We start from the raw sequence: 15,678 nt of genomic DNA on the forward strand, positions 1-15,678 counted from the left end.
CGAGAGGGCCAAGGTTTGAGACCAGACTGCTGAATCTTTTAACCATTCCATGTGGTTAAACTCTTGGACTATTGACACAGACATAATAAGAACAAGTCTTTGATATGAATTACTAGTCTGCAGCTAGGAATTCGGTATCATTGAACGCGAAGACCGACAACCGCCGAAACATCTATCCATAACGACATGAATGAATGTCACTCTGAACCCATCCTTCCAACCACGACAGAAAGGGCGGACAAACTCTCCAACAGAAACAAATCATGCAATAAAATGCAAATGTATTAATTAAAAATCATACAATGTGATTTTCTGGATTTTTGTTTTAGATTCCGTCTCTCACACTGGAAATGTACCTATGATTTAAAAGAATTACAGACCTCTACATGCTTTGTAAGTAGGGAAACCTGAAACATCGGCAGTGTATCAAATACTTGTTCTCCCCACTGTATATACAGTGTATTATGTAAATGTATATGTTTTCCTGTACGAGCTTTTGTACCAAATACATTACGTTGTTGCAGGTGTCAAGCTTATGGGCACGTGGCAGCAATATGTAGGAGGGAGGTTTCTAGGTGTGAGAAGTGTGCATAAGGGCATGAGACAAAGGAATGTGTAGCATTGGGGAAAGTAGTGGTACTGTATGTGTAGCAGTGTGATATTGTTCCCCTAGATTATGCACCAAATTGCACACAAGGACCAATTCAAATAGGCCAGGTCAAGAGGGGATGTTAATAATTTGATAATAATAATAATAATTCAGTGTATTTTTTTTATTTAATTACAGCTGCATAGCTAATGTTTTTCTTTGGTGTACAAACACTTTTTCATATCAATATTGTACATACATGTGATTGTAAAAGTTTTGTATATTTTGGTTTGGTCCATCGCGGGTTATCTGTATTTCCATCCAAGGGTTAACATAATGTGTGTTGTCTCTTCGTGTGCAGGGCAAATAAAAATAATTCAACTAGCAGACCTTCAGTTGTGGGTGCGTCCTAATTAAAAGTACACAACGCAGAACGAACTACGCTACATCTATGTTAATTGTAGGGGTGCAGGAAGTAGAGGAATATTGGTCAAGGGGGGGAAATCCTGAGAGGAGTGTTGTGAGTAGTAGACCTGTACCAGTAGAGAGGGATAGGCCAACAAGTGATATGTTTCAGTAAAATTAGATGTTTAGCATTTATATCAATGGTTATCAACTGTACTGCAGGGAGAGAACGTAAGTCGCAGAAAATTGAAGCTGTGGTGGCAGCTGCAGAGAAGTATTTGAGTGCGAGAATTGACGTCAGAAGAGTTACATGATAAGTGTTACGTGGTGATGTCCCATCCTTTCAGGTTGTTGGCATGAGGTAGGACTAAATTGATTTAAATAGTGGAGTAGGGTGCTGTATTTTTTGGAGGGTAAAGTTAGATGGTAGGGTATTTGTTTATTTATTTTTCAAGTGAAGTATAAGGCAGATGTACTCCAGTGTAGTAGGTTACGGCAATGCAACATATTAAACCCCATCGAAGAAGATCAACAAAAAGTCGGAACCTTTGTACCTATAGTATGCGTTTCAGTCCGGCAGAATTTATGTGAAACTCATAGCACACCAACGCCGCAAGAAATTTATCGCTTTACTGACAGATTAGTCTGTTTTGTAAAGCAGAAATATGTCTATATTTACACCAACAAACCAGATCCGACTCACAAATGTGGCGGTGGTGAGGATGAAAAAGGGAGGAAAACGGTTTGAAATTGCCTGCTACAAAAATAAAGTGATGAGCTGGAGATCTGGAGCGTGAGTGTTTTTAAGGAATTTGGCTAGCTAGCTATAATAGCTAGCTAGATCTGTTTGATACCCAACGAGGCACACATCAAATACTACGAGTATGTCAGACTAATGGTAGTATGTTTTCATCTTTGATTTATTGATAATGAGCTCCGAATGTAACTAAATATGTATATAAACATGTTGTGCTGTTTCGGAGGAGCAAGTCATGACCTATCACTGGCCTTGAATCTTGCATCATATTCTTACCCAGTGTCGAGAGGCTGTGGAATAATGAGGATCTGAGGAACAGTCTATGTGCCATGTGTTTTGCTTCTGGCATCTTCTGAATAAGAAAAAAATGGAACACTCCATCGACCGCCCCCAGAACCAAATCCAGTAGCTGCTCAGAGTTCATACAATATTTGACTTTAGGTATTGAAAGCATTTAGCACAGTGCTTCTATCCTGGTCCTGGGGACCCAAAGGGTGCTCATTTTTGCCCTAGCACTATTAATCTGATTCCACTAACCAACTCATTGTCACACCTTTGATTAGTGGAATCAGGTGTGTAGTGCTAGGGCAAAAATGTGTGCCCCTTTGGGTCCCCAAGACCAGGATTAAGAAACAGTGATAGCAAAACTTACTGTAAACACTTAATACATCTCCATGCAATTTCCATTTGCCAATTACACAGAGAGAAGGACCTGGATGAAGTGTTGCAGACCAGTTCTGTTTTCAATAATGTTTCCAAGGGTCAGGTTGCCAAGAAAGATGATATGTCAAAAGCCTTTGGAACAGATGACCTGACAGAGATATGCAAAGAAGTAAATACATTGACAAATACAAACACCAGTAACTAATATTACATACATTCATTCAACATTATGTATTGCTATGATATTTACCTATTCTGTATTTGTCTTTGTCGGTCAGATTTTAGCTAAAGGAGAACTCCAGGTTTCAGATAAGGAGAGGCAGAGCCAGTTAGAGACAAGTTTCAGAGACATTGCAACCATCGTGGCGGAGAAGTGTGTGAACCCAGAGACCAAGCGACCATACACAGTCAACCTCATAGAGCGGGCCATGAAGGATATCCACTACTCTGTCAAGGCCAACAAGAGCACCAAGCAGCAGGTAGGGCTGGGACACAGTGTTGTTGCTACAGTGCACTGGAGTCTAGACATTTTCCTTATTTTAATATTGGCAAGGAAACATGAATGACCGGCTTTGTTTTTAATGCTCACTCACTGTGCATACTGTGGGTACAAGCAGTGGCAAGATTTAGCCATAAATGATTCCCTTCAAATGTGAAGAGTTTGATCTTTCATATTAAACATTCTGAACCTGTATGTTGTTTACCTACATAAACCAGAATACTTACATGGATGGCTTTTAGTATGTACCAACAAATGAGTCTTTGTCATGCTAATGCTGATGAATCTAACAGCTGTTTGTTTGTTCCTAGGCTCTGGAGGTGATCAGGCAGCTGAAGGATTCCATAGAGATCCAGAGGGCCCACATGAGGCTGAGGCTGGTGCTGCCGGCCAAGGAGGGCAAGAGGCTGAAGGAGAAACTCAAACCCCTCCTCAAGGTGGTGGAAAGTGAAGACTTTGACGACCAGCTAGAGATGGTGAGAGACAGATCCCTCTGGTTTATACTGTCCTACACTGTGTGTCTTTAAAGCGCATGTGTCAATCTCTTTCCATACTGGGCTGAGTGTCTGCAGGGTTTCTCTCTTCCCTTAGACTTGATTGATGAATTGAGGTCACTAATTAGTGAAGGGCGCCCCTCGCCTGGTTGTTTAGGTCTTAATTGAAAGGAAAAAACAAAAACATGTAGACACTAGGTCCTCCATGGACTGAGTTTGACACCCTTGCTCTTAACTAAAATGGTTATATCTTATCTAGACATATCCAAACTAATTTGGAATACATTGTATATGCTATGAGTAGTAAATAGTTCAAGTAATGCAACAACAAGCACTCTCTCCCTCCCCCTCTTTCTATATATATTTCTCTCCCTCCCTCCATCCTCCAGGTATGTCTGGTGGACCCAGGCTGCTTCAGGGAGATAGATGAGTTGATCCGCTGTGAGACGAAAGGTAAAGGTTCCCTGGAGGTGCTCAGTCTGAAGGATGTGGAAGAGGGAGACGAGAGGCTGGAATAACCTTCACACAGAGCACTACAGGACTACATACATACACTATCTTACCACCACCGTTGCCACACAAACTGCAAACTCTTCATTAAAGAGAACGCTATTTCTAATATCAATGGATCCCATCTCATTTCCAGCCTCTGTTTATTTGAAGATAATTATTTAACTGAACAGAATATATTTTTTCCTGCCCTACGTACAACTACTGGATGTATAGTCTCTTGTGACAGCTGATTTGCCTCTGGGTCTCGATTGCTGGATGTATGACCTCTTGTAAGTTGCATGATGCTTTAGCTGGAGGTTGATGGAAACCTAAATTCAAACATTGAGATGCTCTGTATTTCTTTAGTTTACAAAACAAGTTTGAGGCTTGTCAGGTATTGATCAGTTTTTCACTACATATTCTGAGTTTTGGCAAACACTGACAAGCCATTTTCAATCATTATATTGACCCATGCAACATCAGACGCAGCTTGTGCAAGTTAATAAACACGTAATCAGATGGTTAACGTCTACAACATTGGAGGATTGATTACCTAGCAAGCCATCAAGGCAAGGTAAAATATCACAAAGGGAGCTAGATAAAGCCAGAAGAATAATATACTTGTTGAACGTAGCTATAGCCATCAGTCTTGTGTTTTGATCACTCACTCCTAAGTTTGTCAAGGCCCTGACAACAGTGTATAGCTATTTTGCCAGGGCTTTTTGCTGCGATCATGTGCGTGCACCACTTGAATGTGACCTTTGCTTATGAACAAAAAATGGCTCTATATAATTGAATTAAGTTACTTTTGTGAGTCAACTTCTACTCAAGTAATTAATATGGTTTTGACCCTGCCTTTCATTTTACCCAGTGTGGCATTTCACCATACTTATGATGAAGTCATATTTTATTATTAATAATAATAACCCCTTCATTTATATATTCTTTCACAAGTCTTTTCTTATAAACAATTGCAAATAAAAATGTAATAATTTCATTGTTTTTATTCATTTTTGTGATTACTATAGCATTGTCTCTCCAAAAACTGAATCAATAGCCCTATGCCAAGTTTATGCAGGTAAAGGGGCAATATCAAGAATGTATTACTGACATTACTCGAGCAGAAATTGTACAGTGCCTTCAGAAAGTATTCATACCCTTTGACTTATTCCACATTTTGTAAATTGTTTTTCTCACCCATCTACACACATTACCCCATAATGACAAAGTGAAGACATGTTTTTATAAATGTTAGCAAATTTATTGAAAATTAAATAAAATATCTCATTTATTTAAGTATTCACACCCCTGAGTCAATACATTTACATTTACATTTAAGTCATTTAGCAGACGCTCTTATCCAGAGCGACTTACAAATTGGTGCATTCACCTTATGACATCCAGTGGAAAAGCAACTTTACAATAGTGCATCTAAATCTTTTAAGGGGGGGGGGGGTGAGAAGGATTACTTTATCCTATCCTAGGTATTCCTTAAAGAGGTGGGGTTTCAGGTGTCTCCGGAAGGTGGTGATTGACTCCGCTGTCCTGGCGTCGTGAGGGAGTGTGTTCCACCATTGGGGAGCCAGAGCAGCGAACAGTTTTGACTGGGCTGAGCGGGAACTGTACTTCCTCAGTGGTAGGGAGGCGAGCATGCCAGAGGTGGATGAACGCAGTGCCATTGTTTGGGTGTAGGGCCTGATCAGAGCCTGGAGGTACTGAGGTGCCGTTCCCCTCACAGCTCCGTAGGCAAGCACCATGGTCTTGTAGCGGATGCGAGCTTCAACTGGAAGCCAGTGGAGAGAGCGGAGGAGCGGGGTGACGTGAATACATGTTAGAATCACCTTTGGCAGTGATTACAGCTGTCAGTCTTTCTTGATAGGTCTCTAAGAGCTTAGCACACCTGGATTATACAATATTTGCACATTTATTATTGAAAAGGGTCTACAAGCTCTGTCAAGCTGGTTGTTAATCATTGCTAGACAGCCATTTTCAAGTCTTGCCATAGATTTTTCAAGCTGATTTACAGTACCGGTCAAAAGTACCTACACACCTACTAATTCAAGAGTTTAACTTTATTTGTACTATTTTCTACATTGTAGAATAACAGTGAAAACAGAAACTATGAAATAACACATGGAATCATGTAGTAAGCCAAAAAGTGTTAAATCAAAATATATTTTATATTTGAGATTCTTCAAAGTAGCCACACTTTGACTTGACATCTTTGCACACTCTTGGAATTCTCTCAACCAGCTTCATGAGGACTGATTTTTCCAACAGTCTTGAAGGAGTTCCCACATATGCTGAGCACTTATTGGCTGCTTTTCTTTCACTGCGGTCCAACTCATTCCTAACCATCTCAATTGGGTTGAGGTCGGGTGATTGTGGAGGCCAGGTCATCTGATGCATCACTCCGTCACTCTCCTTCTCGGTCAAATGGCCCTTATACAGCCTGGAGGTGTGTTTTGAGTCATTGTCCTGTTGAAAAACAAATGATTGTCCCACTAAGCGCAAACCAGATGGGATGGCGTATTGCTGCAAAATGCTGTGATAGCCATGCTGGTTAAGTGTGCCTTGAATTCTAAATAAATCAGTGTCACCATCACACCTCCTCCATGCTTCATGGTGGGAACCACACATGCGGAGATCATCTGTTCATCTACTCTACTTCTCACAATGACACAGCGGTTGGAACCAAAACTCAAATTTGGACTCATCAGACCAAAGGACAGATTTCCACAGGTCTAATGTCCATTGCTCATGTTTCTTGGCCCAAGCAAGTCTCGTCTTCTTATTGGTGTCCTTTAGAGGTGGTTGGATGTTGAGTTGTCTGTTACTTGAACTCTGAAGTATTTATGAGTTATGAAGGATGCCTGTATCTTTGTAGTGACTGTGTGTATTGATACACCATCCAAATTGTAATGAATAACTTCACCATTCTCAAAGAGATATTCAGTGTCTGCTTTATTTTTGACCCATTTACCAATAGGTGCCCTTCATTGCTAGGCATTGGAAAACCTCCCTTGTCTTGGTGGTTGAATCTGTGTTTGAAATTCACTACTCGACTGAGGGCCCTTACAAATAATTGGGGCAGAGATGTGTGGGGTACAGAGACGAGGTAGTTATTCAAAAATCATGTTAAACACTAGTTCATGCAGCTCATGTGACTTGTTAACCAAATGTGTACTTCTGAACGTATTTAGGCTTGCCGTAACACAGGTTGAATACGTATTGACTCAAAATGTTTCAGCTTTTCATTTCTTCTCAATTTATAAAAAACATAATTCCACTTTGACATATGGGGCATTGTGTGTAGGCCAGTGTCACAAAAGCTAAATAAAATTTGATTTGATTTGATTTAAATGTAATAATTGTTTAATTCAGGCTGTAGCACAACAAATTGTGGAAAAAGTCAAGGGGTGTGAATACTTTCTGAAGGCAATGTAACACTTAGATGCTTAACCCTCACCACCAATACAAAAATTAAGCAAGTTGACAACATTTCAGACCCAATTATTACAGTTGAAAGCGCAATTACCTCTCCATGGTGCTACTCCTTTACCCCTATTATAAATTCTTCAACATCTTTCAAAGTGCTTCATTGCAGTAGAAGAATGACTTCTAACATTGTCTATAGTACCTAGAAATCCATTCATACCTAGTACACATGCAATTTAGGGAGAATTTCACAGAAGAATAATTCATAGGTGGAAGGTTCCTCACTCAAGGCCCTTCTCATGAAGGTTGTGTTGTTGCCCGAGCATACTGGCTGTGTCTAAAAGCAGTCCTGTGGATAGTATCCAGGGGGTTGGTTGGCTCCTGCTCTGCCACAGGATAACCTGGAGGGTAACTCCCTCTTTCTGACTCATCCTGCTGCTGGAACGTGAGGCATCTAGTACTGAGAAACCCTCCCCCTACTACCGTCAGAGAGAAGGAGATCCATCCTATGTACAGTGCAGCTCCCCAGTCTCTCCTCAGCACCACAGCGCCCTCCAGTGGCTCATTAGTGTGGTGGCAGGTCCAAGCGACAGGGACAAGCAGCAGTATTCCAGACAGCACAAACACCACACCGGAGACAACTTTCACCTGATTCCTCTTCGGAAACCACACCTCTCCAATGATACTGATGACCACAGCAAAAGCTCCAGCACCTATAGAAGCCATGATCAAGCTTCTCCATGTTTGGAAGTTTCCAGAGAGGGATAACAAAGACTGGTAGAAGGAGCAGTGGAGGCTACCGTCATGGTTGAGGTCCCAGTGGTCCCATTCCAGCCACACCCCATCCCAGTATGCTGGCAGCGTGGCTGTGGAGTTGTCCAGAGTGCCGCTGACTTTCCACAGGGGCAGGCAGCGGGTGAGGATGGCGCACAGCCAGCCTGTAATGCCCAGGCCCAATGCTGCTAGCTCCAACTGCCGCTTCATGACTGAGCTGAGCTTAGCTCCTCACAGGAAGAGGCCTAACAGCAGGGTTTAACCAGCTGCAGGCACAGCAGGGTGGGTGTCTGTGTGAGTATGTGCTTGTGTGTGTGTCTAGCCTGTGTGATTTGAAACCACTCCTCCCAAATTCCTGAAAAGGGCGTGGGGCAGCAGTGCAGCTCTACAGCTGGGGAATAAAGGGGTTTCCTTCTGTTTACTGTGCCATGGTTTCACAACAATTCGTCTTTTTCACTTTCACCACAGCCACTAAAACAAAGATTCTACTGTGTCTTCTGTTGACTTCAGCCTCTGACTTTGTGATCTTGTAGGAAATAAGCCTTGTGTGCCTCACAGTGTACAGCATCTAGTCTTTCACACTTAATTCTGAATGTTCAATGTTCTCCCTTCTAATCAGTTTTGACACACCTTTTTCCAATAAGATAAATAAAAGAGATGCAACAAAAGTAATTTAGGATCAAAATGTTTATTTATATTCGGTTCATATCGCAAATCATTCAAAGAACATGATTTGCTGCCCTCTAAAATGCTGCATTTATTTTCTTTTAAAGCAGATTCTAGTCACAAAGTCAAATGTGAAAAACATTGTTCCTAAAACACATTACAAGAAATAACCACAGTTTAATAGGATGTAAAAAATGAAATGATGTGAATTACAACACAGGGATGTAAAAACAATCAGGTTCAATCAGTGGACGTACTTGTACTGTCAATAACAGTAACCTGTTGATTTTCAGTGATTATATTTCAATAACAGATATTTCCTCAACAGACCTTTTTCATGGGGATAGTGAACATTTGAATATCTACAATTACCTAAGCCAGACTTATTTTATAACAATAATGAACTAATATTATCTTATTTTTAATAACTTCCACCAAAGCTACTGTATCAAATAGTTCCAGGGCAATTTTAAATGCATCAAAGTCAGACAATACACTGAACGACCAGACATGCACATGCAATGTTCAAAAGAGGGAAAAACATGCTGTGACATGGCTCTTCAGAGTGCCAACACCTGCATGATTTACCTGAAGTTAACAGGCAAATAAAGCACTCTCCTCTCACACATAGTTCTTTATGGCGTAGCTGCTGTGAGTGTGAGTGGGCATCCTAGCCAGGGTGTACCTATTGCTGGAACCATGCCTGCCCTCTCTCCCCCCTGGAGGACATCTGGTACACAGCAACCCTCCTCCACAGAACAGGAACCCAGAGGTCACCCAGCCCACATAGATGGCCGCCCCCATCTCCTTCTTCAGCACCTCAGGGACCCGCGGGTTATAGAAGTCCCTAATGATAGACTGGGCTGTCCACGACACAGCCACTATGATGCTTAACCCAGCCAGGGTGAAGGTGATCCCTGCGGCCTGCACCATGCAGGCTTTGACCCTGGGACGGCTCAGGCAGTTGGTACACCTAGCCCCCAGGAGGAAGACGAGGAACGCCAGGCAGCCCAGTACCATGCTGATGAAAATGAGGCCCCGGGCCGCCTGGAGGTCAGGGGACAGGTCTAGAAGAGCGTCGTAGATCTTACACTGCATCTGTCCCGTGGTTTCAGACACACAGGTCATCCACAGGCCCTCCCAGAACACCTGCATGACCACCAGGTGGGTGCCGATAAACGCTGTGACCTTCCACATGGGCAGGGCGCAGATCAGGATGGTGCCTGCCAGGCCCACCATGGACAAGGTGATGCCCAGCTCCTCCACAGCCATGGGGTGTGGGGGGGCTACAGCTTGCACAGAACTGGTGATAAAAGAAAGGGAAAAATATGCTCAACATGGCTGTTTGCTCTTTTATCGCTGTGATTACAACCTAGCAATTACCACACTTTTCTTTTTACAAAGACAACATAAAAAAATGTTTTGGTCATTTAGCAGACGCTCTCTAGATCTACTTACAGTGCTGATTCCATTCATTTTCGTACTGCTCTACCATGGGAACCGAACCCAAACCCTGGTAATGCAAGTTGCAATACAAGATACCGCTTGTTCCATAGTCAATAAGTCCATGAATTCCAATTGTCCGTGCTGAAGCACTGAGGTTTATGCACTTTGTCTGTTTGACTGAAAGGAACGCCAATGCAATGATGCATTGTGTGGTTCTAGGTTGGACATTTTCCACCCTACAGTTCGTCCTAACAGGCACACTACAGGACAGAGATGAGTAGGGATGTTTCTGTTTGGGGAGTAGAGGCCAATCAGCTTGTATAATGCAGAAACCGTTCATTTCACCCCTCAGTTTATTGCCTATCACACCTTTAGATCCCACATCAATACCCTTTTAGGAAATTCATTTTAAAATGAATAAACTCTTTAATTGGAATAATACTGTATCTCTGACACTTATAACCTGCCCTGTCTGAATTCTGTTTTGGCTTTGCCCGGTTCCATTGCCAACTGCAGTAAACAAGGGGTTGTTCCCTGTTGGACATGAAGGGAGGGAAAGTCCATTGATAGATAACCTTTTATGAAGTATGTGACGTAGAAGTCCGTCACTGGCCGCGGGCAGCATTTGGTTCTTTAACGCACACACATATTCATCACTCCTCCCTGCGCCATTATAAGATAAGTTAACAATGTGGGTCGACACACAAATTAACTTCTGTCTTGGTGCATGCATTTCACACTTGTCAATGTTCATATTTGAGAGATATAATAATTATTATACTTATCAATGTTGTGGATGAGCGCATTGTTTGTTTGTTCTGTTCCTTACTCTCCATCTCTGTAGCTTCCGGGTATGCTAGAAAAGGACCCAAGCTAAGGGAATTGGGTTGGCTTTATAGTGCCTGTCCCAAATGGCTCATTAATGCATATGGGCATATTGAAAGATATTGTCAGTAGTGATGTAATGTTGTAAATGTTATGTTGTGATATTGTTTAAAACCGTGTTGCAATGTATATCCTTTAGTATGTTTAGTTCATGGAAAATGTAGGTTTGTATTGTTAATTGATTAATTAATTAGGGTTAATTGTTCTGAGGGGAGGGGCTAGCCCTACAAAAGGAGCCTCTCTTTCAGTCATAGGAGGGTATTTTTGGGCTGTGGATGGGGCAGCATTGTTTTTAAGCTGTCCCATAAGGTAGACGTTGATGGCAGTACTGTTGTTTTTTTGTTCCGGAATCACTTGTAAATAAACACCTTTGCACAGAAGAACTTTTGCGGCTCCGCCATCTTTTTATTTTGATAGAGGTTAGGTTATCCAGTTTAGCCTTCTGGCCTACTCTACGTGACAAAGTATCTTTGCCACTTCACATGAAAACGCCAGAAGTGGATCGTCTATTTTACAGTGGAACTTGGGGTACTACCATAATGATTATTGGAGATAGACTTACTACAATATGTTCTGTTTACAGTTTTCTCCTCTAGCCACTCCCAGTTACCACACGTTTAGATATTGTTCTGACATGCTTTGTTTTGCTTCTCACTTCGCTGCTAAAAATATATTGAAAATCTACTAAACCAGAATAGTTTTACTAGTGAATTCCCAGAATTGATTATTCAACAGTGAGCCTGCAATGGACTATACAAGGTCAGTGATTCAGTCAGCACAACATTGAGATGTGATGTATCTCGTTAATTTGACATGAGCTTGACTTTACTAAATAAAGTGATATATACAAAACAAATTAAATGTATTAATTATCATGACTGAGCAGATGTTTCCATCAGTGTTCCTATTAGATAAACATCACAGGATCTTTACAATGGTATTTTCTATTTTTATTTCACCTTTATTTAACCAGGTAGTCCAGTTGATAACAAGTTTTCATTTACAACTGCGACCTGGCCTAGATAAAGCAAAGCAGTGCGACACAAACAACACAGAGTTTACACATGGGATAAACAAGCATACAGTCAATAACACAATAGAAAAGTCTATATACAGTGTGTGCAGATGTAGTAAGATTAGGGAGGTAAGGCAATAAATAGGCCGTAGTGGCGAAATAATTACAATTTAGCAATTAAACACTGGAGTGATAGATGTGTAGACGATGAATGTGCAAGTAGAGATACTGGGGAGCAAAGGAGCAAAAAATAAATAACAATATGGGAATGAGGTAGTTGGGTGGGCTATTTACAGATGGGCTATGTACAGGTGCAATGATCGGTAAGCTGCTCTGACAGCTGATGCTTAAAGTTAGTGAGGGAGGTAGGTGCATTGTTAGGTGCTTTGTCATAGTTTTTGTCATGTAGGTGGCAGACAGTTTCTTCATCATTTGTCATAATAGAACTATGCTGAGAGAGGGCATAAGTATATACCACTAGATAGCAGTAGTGTGTCATCAGTGTATTTGATGGACAGACATGACTGAGGTGTTGCACTATATTGCAGGTTTCTTTGAATAGAATAGAAAGAGAACAAGAAGCAGTGAATCAGTCATTCAGATTGAAACAATTATGCTAAAGTTGATACTGGGCAGAATATGAGGATGATTTGATCATTCAATCTTACATAATATTAATGAACTGTCTTTGTAACACAACTGAATATAGCGTGACAATCAATGATTTGATATTAAACTTTATCTTACCTCAATAACAAAACACCTAAGGCTAAGAGAATTTAATGGTGAGACATTTTCTGCATGAGAACGGCGTAACTCGAGCCCCTCTCTCCCAGATCGACAGATCTGATAGCATGGGAACATGATGCTTTTTTCTCACAACTTAGTGTGAACCGACTTATTTTATTGATTTAGATGTTAAGAGTGGATTGATTTCCCCTTTACAATAATAACTGTCATAATAAACATACAGTAAACCCAATGTTTGGATGCCTTCAATTGTATATGTTGGTCGAAAAAACACATTGAATCAAAATCAAACTTTATATCTCACATGCGCAGAATACAGCTAGTGTAGACCTCACCGTAAAATGCTTACAAGCCCTTAACCAACAGTGCAGTTCAAGAAAGAGTTAAGAAAATATTTACCAAATAAACTAAAGTTAAAAAATTATAAAAAGTAACACAATAAAATAACAATAACGAGGCTAAATACAGCGAGTAGCAGCAGTGTACAAAACAAATGGGGGGGGGTCAATGTAAATAGTCCGGTAGTCAATTGATTAATTGTTCAGCAGTCTTATGGCTTGGGGGTAGAAGCTGTCTGACTTGGCGTACCGGTACCACTTGCCGTGCGGAAGCAGAGAAAACAGTCTAAGACTTGGGTGACTGGAGTCTCTGACAGTTTTTTGGGCTTTCCTCTGAAACCGCCTAGTATATACAGTTGAAGTCAGAAGTTTACATACACTTAGGTTGGAGTCATTAAAACTAGTATTTCAACCACTCCCCAAATTTCTTGTTAACAAACTATAGTTGGAGGGAAAAGGAGGATGCTTACAAGCCGAAGAACACCATCCCAACCGTGAAGCACGGGGTGGCAGTGTCATGTTGTGGAGGTGCTTTGCTGCAGGAGGAAGTGGTGCACTTCACAAAATAGATGGCATCATGAGGTTGGAAAATTATTTGGATATATTGAAGCAACATCTCAAGACATCAGTCAGGAAGTTAAAGCTTGGCCGCAAATGGATCTTCCAAATGGACAATGACCCCAAGTATACTTCCAAAGTTGTGGCAAAATGGCTAAAGGACAACAACGTCAAGGTATTACAAAGCCCTGACCTCAATCCTATAGAAAACTTGTGAGCAGACCTGAAAAAGCGTGTGCAAGCAAGGAGGCCTACAAACCTGACACCAGCTCTGTCAGGAGGAATGGGACAAAATTCACCCAACTTATTGTGGGAAGCTTTTGGAAGGCTACCTGAAACGTTTGACCCAAGTTAAACAATTTAAAGGCAATGCTACCAAATAATGTTAGTTTAAATAAATAATTCTCTCTACTACTATTCTGACATTATTCAAATAAAGTGGTGATCCTAACTGACCTAAAACAGGGAATTTTTACGAGAATTAAATGTCAGGAATTGTGAAAAACTGAGTTTAAATGTATTTGGCTAAGGTGTATGTAAACTTCAGACTTCAACTGAAGTTCCTGGATGGCAGGAAGCTTGGCCCCAGTGATGTACTGGGCCGTACGCACTACCCTCTGTAGCGTCTTACGGTCAGATTCCGAGCAGTTGCCATACTAGGTGGTGATGCATCCGGGACCCATGCCAAATCTTTTCAGTCTCCTGAAGGGTAAAAGGTGTTGTCGTGCCCTCTTAACGACTGTCTTGGTGTGTTTGGAACATGATAGTTCATTGGTGATGTGAACACCAAGGAACTTGAAACTCTCAACCCCCTCCACTACAGTCCTGTCGATGTTAATCGGGGCCTGTTCGGTCTTTTCCTGTAGTCCACAATCAGCTCCTTTGTCTTGTTCACATTGAGGGAGAGGTTGTTGTCCTGGAACAACACTGCCAGTTCTCTGACCTCCTCCCTACAGGCTGTGATGTAGTTATTGGATTTGAAGCCTGGGTAGAGTTATTTGACACCAGATCCTGTCAAACAGGTTTTCTCAGTGTACTGTTTTATATCTCACAGAGAGGATTTTATGATGATGATGAATGCTTAGGGAAAACAAGGACATCAGTGGGAGTACTGAGTCAACACACACACCTGAAATATGGAAAAAATGGTTTATGTAATAAAAGAGGACATACAACAGTATAAACGTGCCGACTAATATAATTTGCAACAGTCTACTGTATAATCAACTTCCTTTAAATGGTTGAAAATTACATTGCCATGCAATACTTCGAGAAACAAATAACATTTACATATATCAAAATAGTGGCATATTAATACACTCATACACTTAGAAAAAATTGCCATCTAGAACCTAAAAGTGTTCTTTGAATAAGCCTTTTTGGTTGCAGGTAGAATCCTTTTGAATTCTATGTAGAACCCTTTCAACAGAGGGAACCATTTCAAACGGAAATGGTCCAACAGCACCTATTCAACCTCAGGAGGCTGATGAAATTGGGCTTGTCACTTGAAACCCTCACAAACTTTTACAGATGCACAATTGAGAGCATCCTGTCGGGCTGTATCATGTCCTGGTACGGAACTGCACCACGCACAACCACAAGGCTCTCCAGAAGGTGGTGCGTCTGCACAATGCATCACCGGGGGAAAACTACCTGCCCTCCAGGACAATTACAGCACCTGATGTTACAGGAAGGCCAAAAATATCATCAAGGACAACAATCGCCAGAGCCACTGCATGTTCACCCCGCTACCAGGCAAGGTCAGCACAGGTGCGTCAAAGCTGGGACTGAGAGACTGAAAAATAGCTTTTATCTCAAGCCATCAGACTGTTAAACAGCCATCACTAACACAGAGAAGCTGCTGCCTACATACAGACTTGAAATCATTGGCCACTTAAATAAATTATTA

At 41.4% G+C, this 15,678-nt stretch overlaps 3 protein-coding genes across 9 annotated transcripts in view; 1 reads left to right on the forward strand and 2 right to left on the reverse strand.

The window, feature by feature from the left end:
• The first annotated feature begins 1,073 nt into the window (after positions 1 to 1,073).
• LOC118367551 (ribosome maturation protein SBDS-like) lies at positions 1,074 to 4,896 on the forward strand. Of its 2 annotated transcripts, none has more exons than XM_035751232.2 (5): positions 1,074 to 1,355; positions 2,454 to 2,583; positions 2,693 to 2,893; positions 3,225 to 3,389; positions 3,797 to 4,896. In XM_035751232.2, the coding sequence occupies exons 1-5, from the start codon at positions 1,351 to 1,353 to the stop codon at positions 3,923 to 3,925; spliced, it is 630 nt and encodes a 209-aa protein (XP_035607125.1). In that variant the 5' UTR covers positions 1,074 to 1,350; the 3' UTR covers positions 3,926 to 4,896. The 2 variants fall into 2 exon arrangements, with proteins under 2 accessions (XP_035607125.1, XP_035607060.1); XM_035751167.2 differs by lacking the exon at positions 1,074 to 1,355 and adding an exon at positions 1,367 to 1,787.
• On the reverse strand, positions 4,889 to 8,431 carry LOC118367768 (claudin-4-like). Its single transcript, XM_052521047.1, has one exon. The coding sequence runs from the start codon at positions 8,319 to 8,321 to the stop codon at positions 7,635 to 7,637; it is 687 nt and encodes a 228-aa protein (XP_052377007.1). The 5' UTR covers positions 8,322 to 8,431; the 3' UTR covers positions 4,889 to 7,634.
• Positions 8,432 to 8,780: 349 nt separating this feature from the next.
• cldnj (claudin j) overlaps positions 8,781 to 15,678 on the reverse strand; it is a 36,378-nt gene continuing 29,480 nt past the window's right edge. For 2 of the 6 annotated variants that reach the window (XM_035751735.2, XM_052521046.1), the window contains exon 2: positions 8,781 to 10,080. In XM_035751735.2, coding sequence (XP_035607628.1) covers positions 9,399 to 10,049 — 651 coding nt within the window. In that variant the 5' untranslated portion in view covers positions 10,050 to 10,080 and the 3' untranslated portion in view covers positions 8,781 to 9,398. Of the gene's footprint in view, positions 10,084 to 10,798; positions 10,887 to 11,004; positions 11,481 to 15,678 lie in introns of those variants that run through there. The other 4 variants (XM_052521035.1, XM_035751685.2, XM_035751636.2 and 1 more) reach the window with 4 other exon arrangements.

This window comes from Oncorhynchus keta, chromosome 1 (genome assembly GCF_023373465.1).
Source record: "Oncorhynchus keta strain PuntledgeMale-10-30-2019 chromosome 1, Oket_V2, whole genome shotgun sequence".
Lineage (NCBI taxonomy): Eukaryota > Metazoa > Chordata > Actinopteri > Salmoniformes > Salmonidae > Oncorhynchus > Oncorhynchus keta.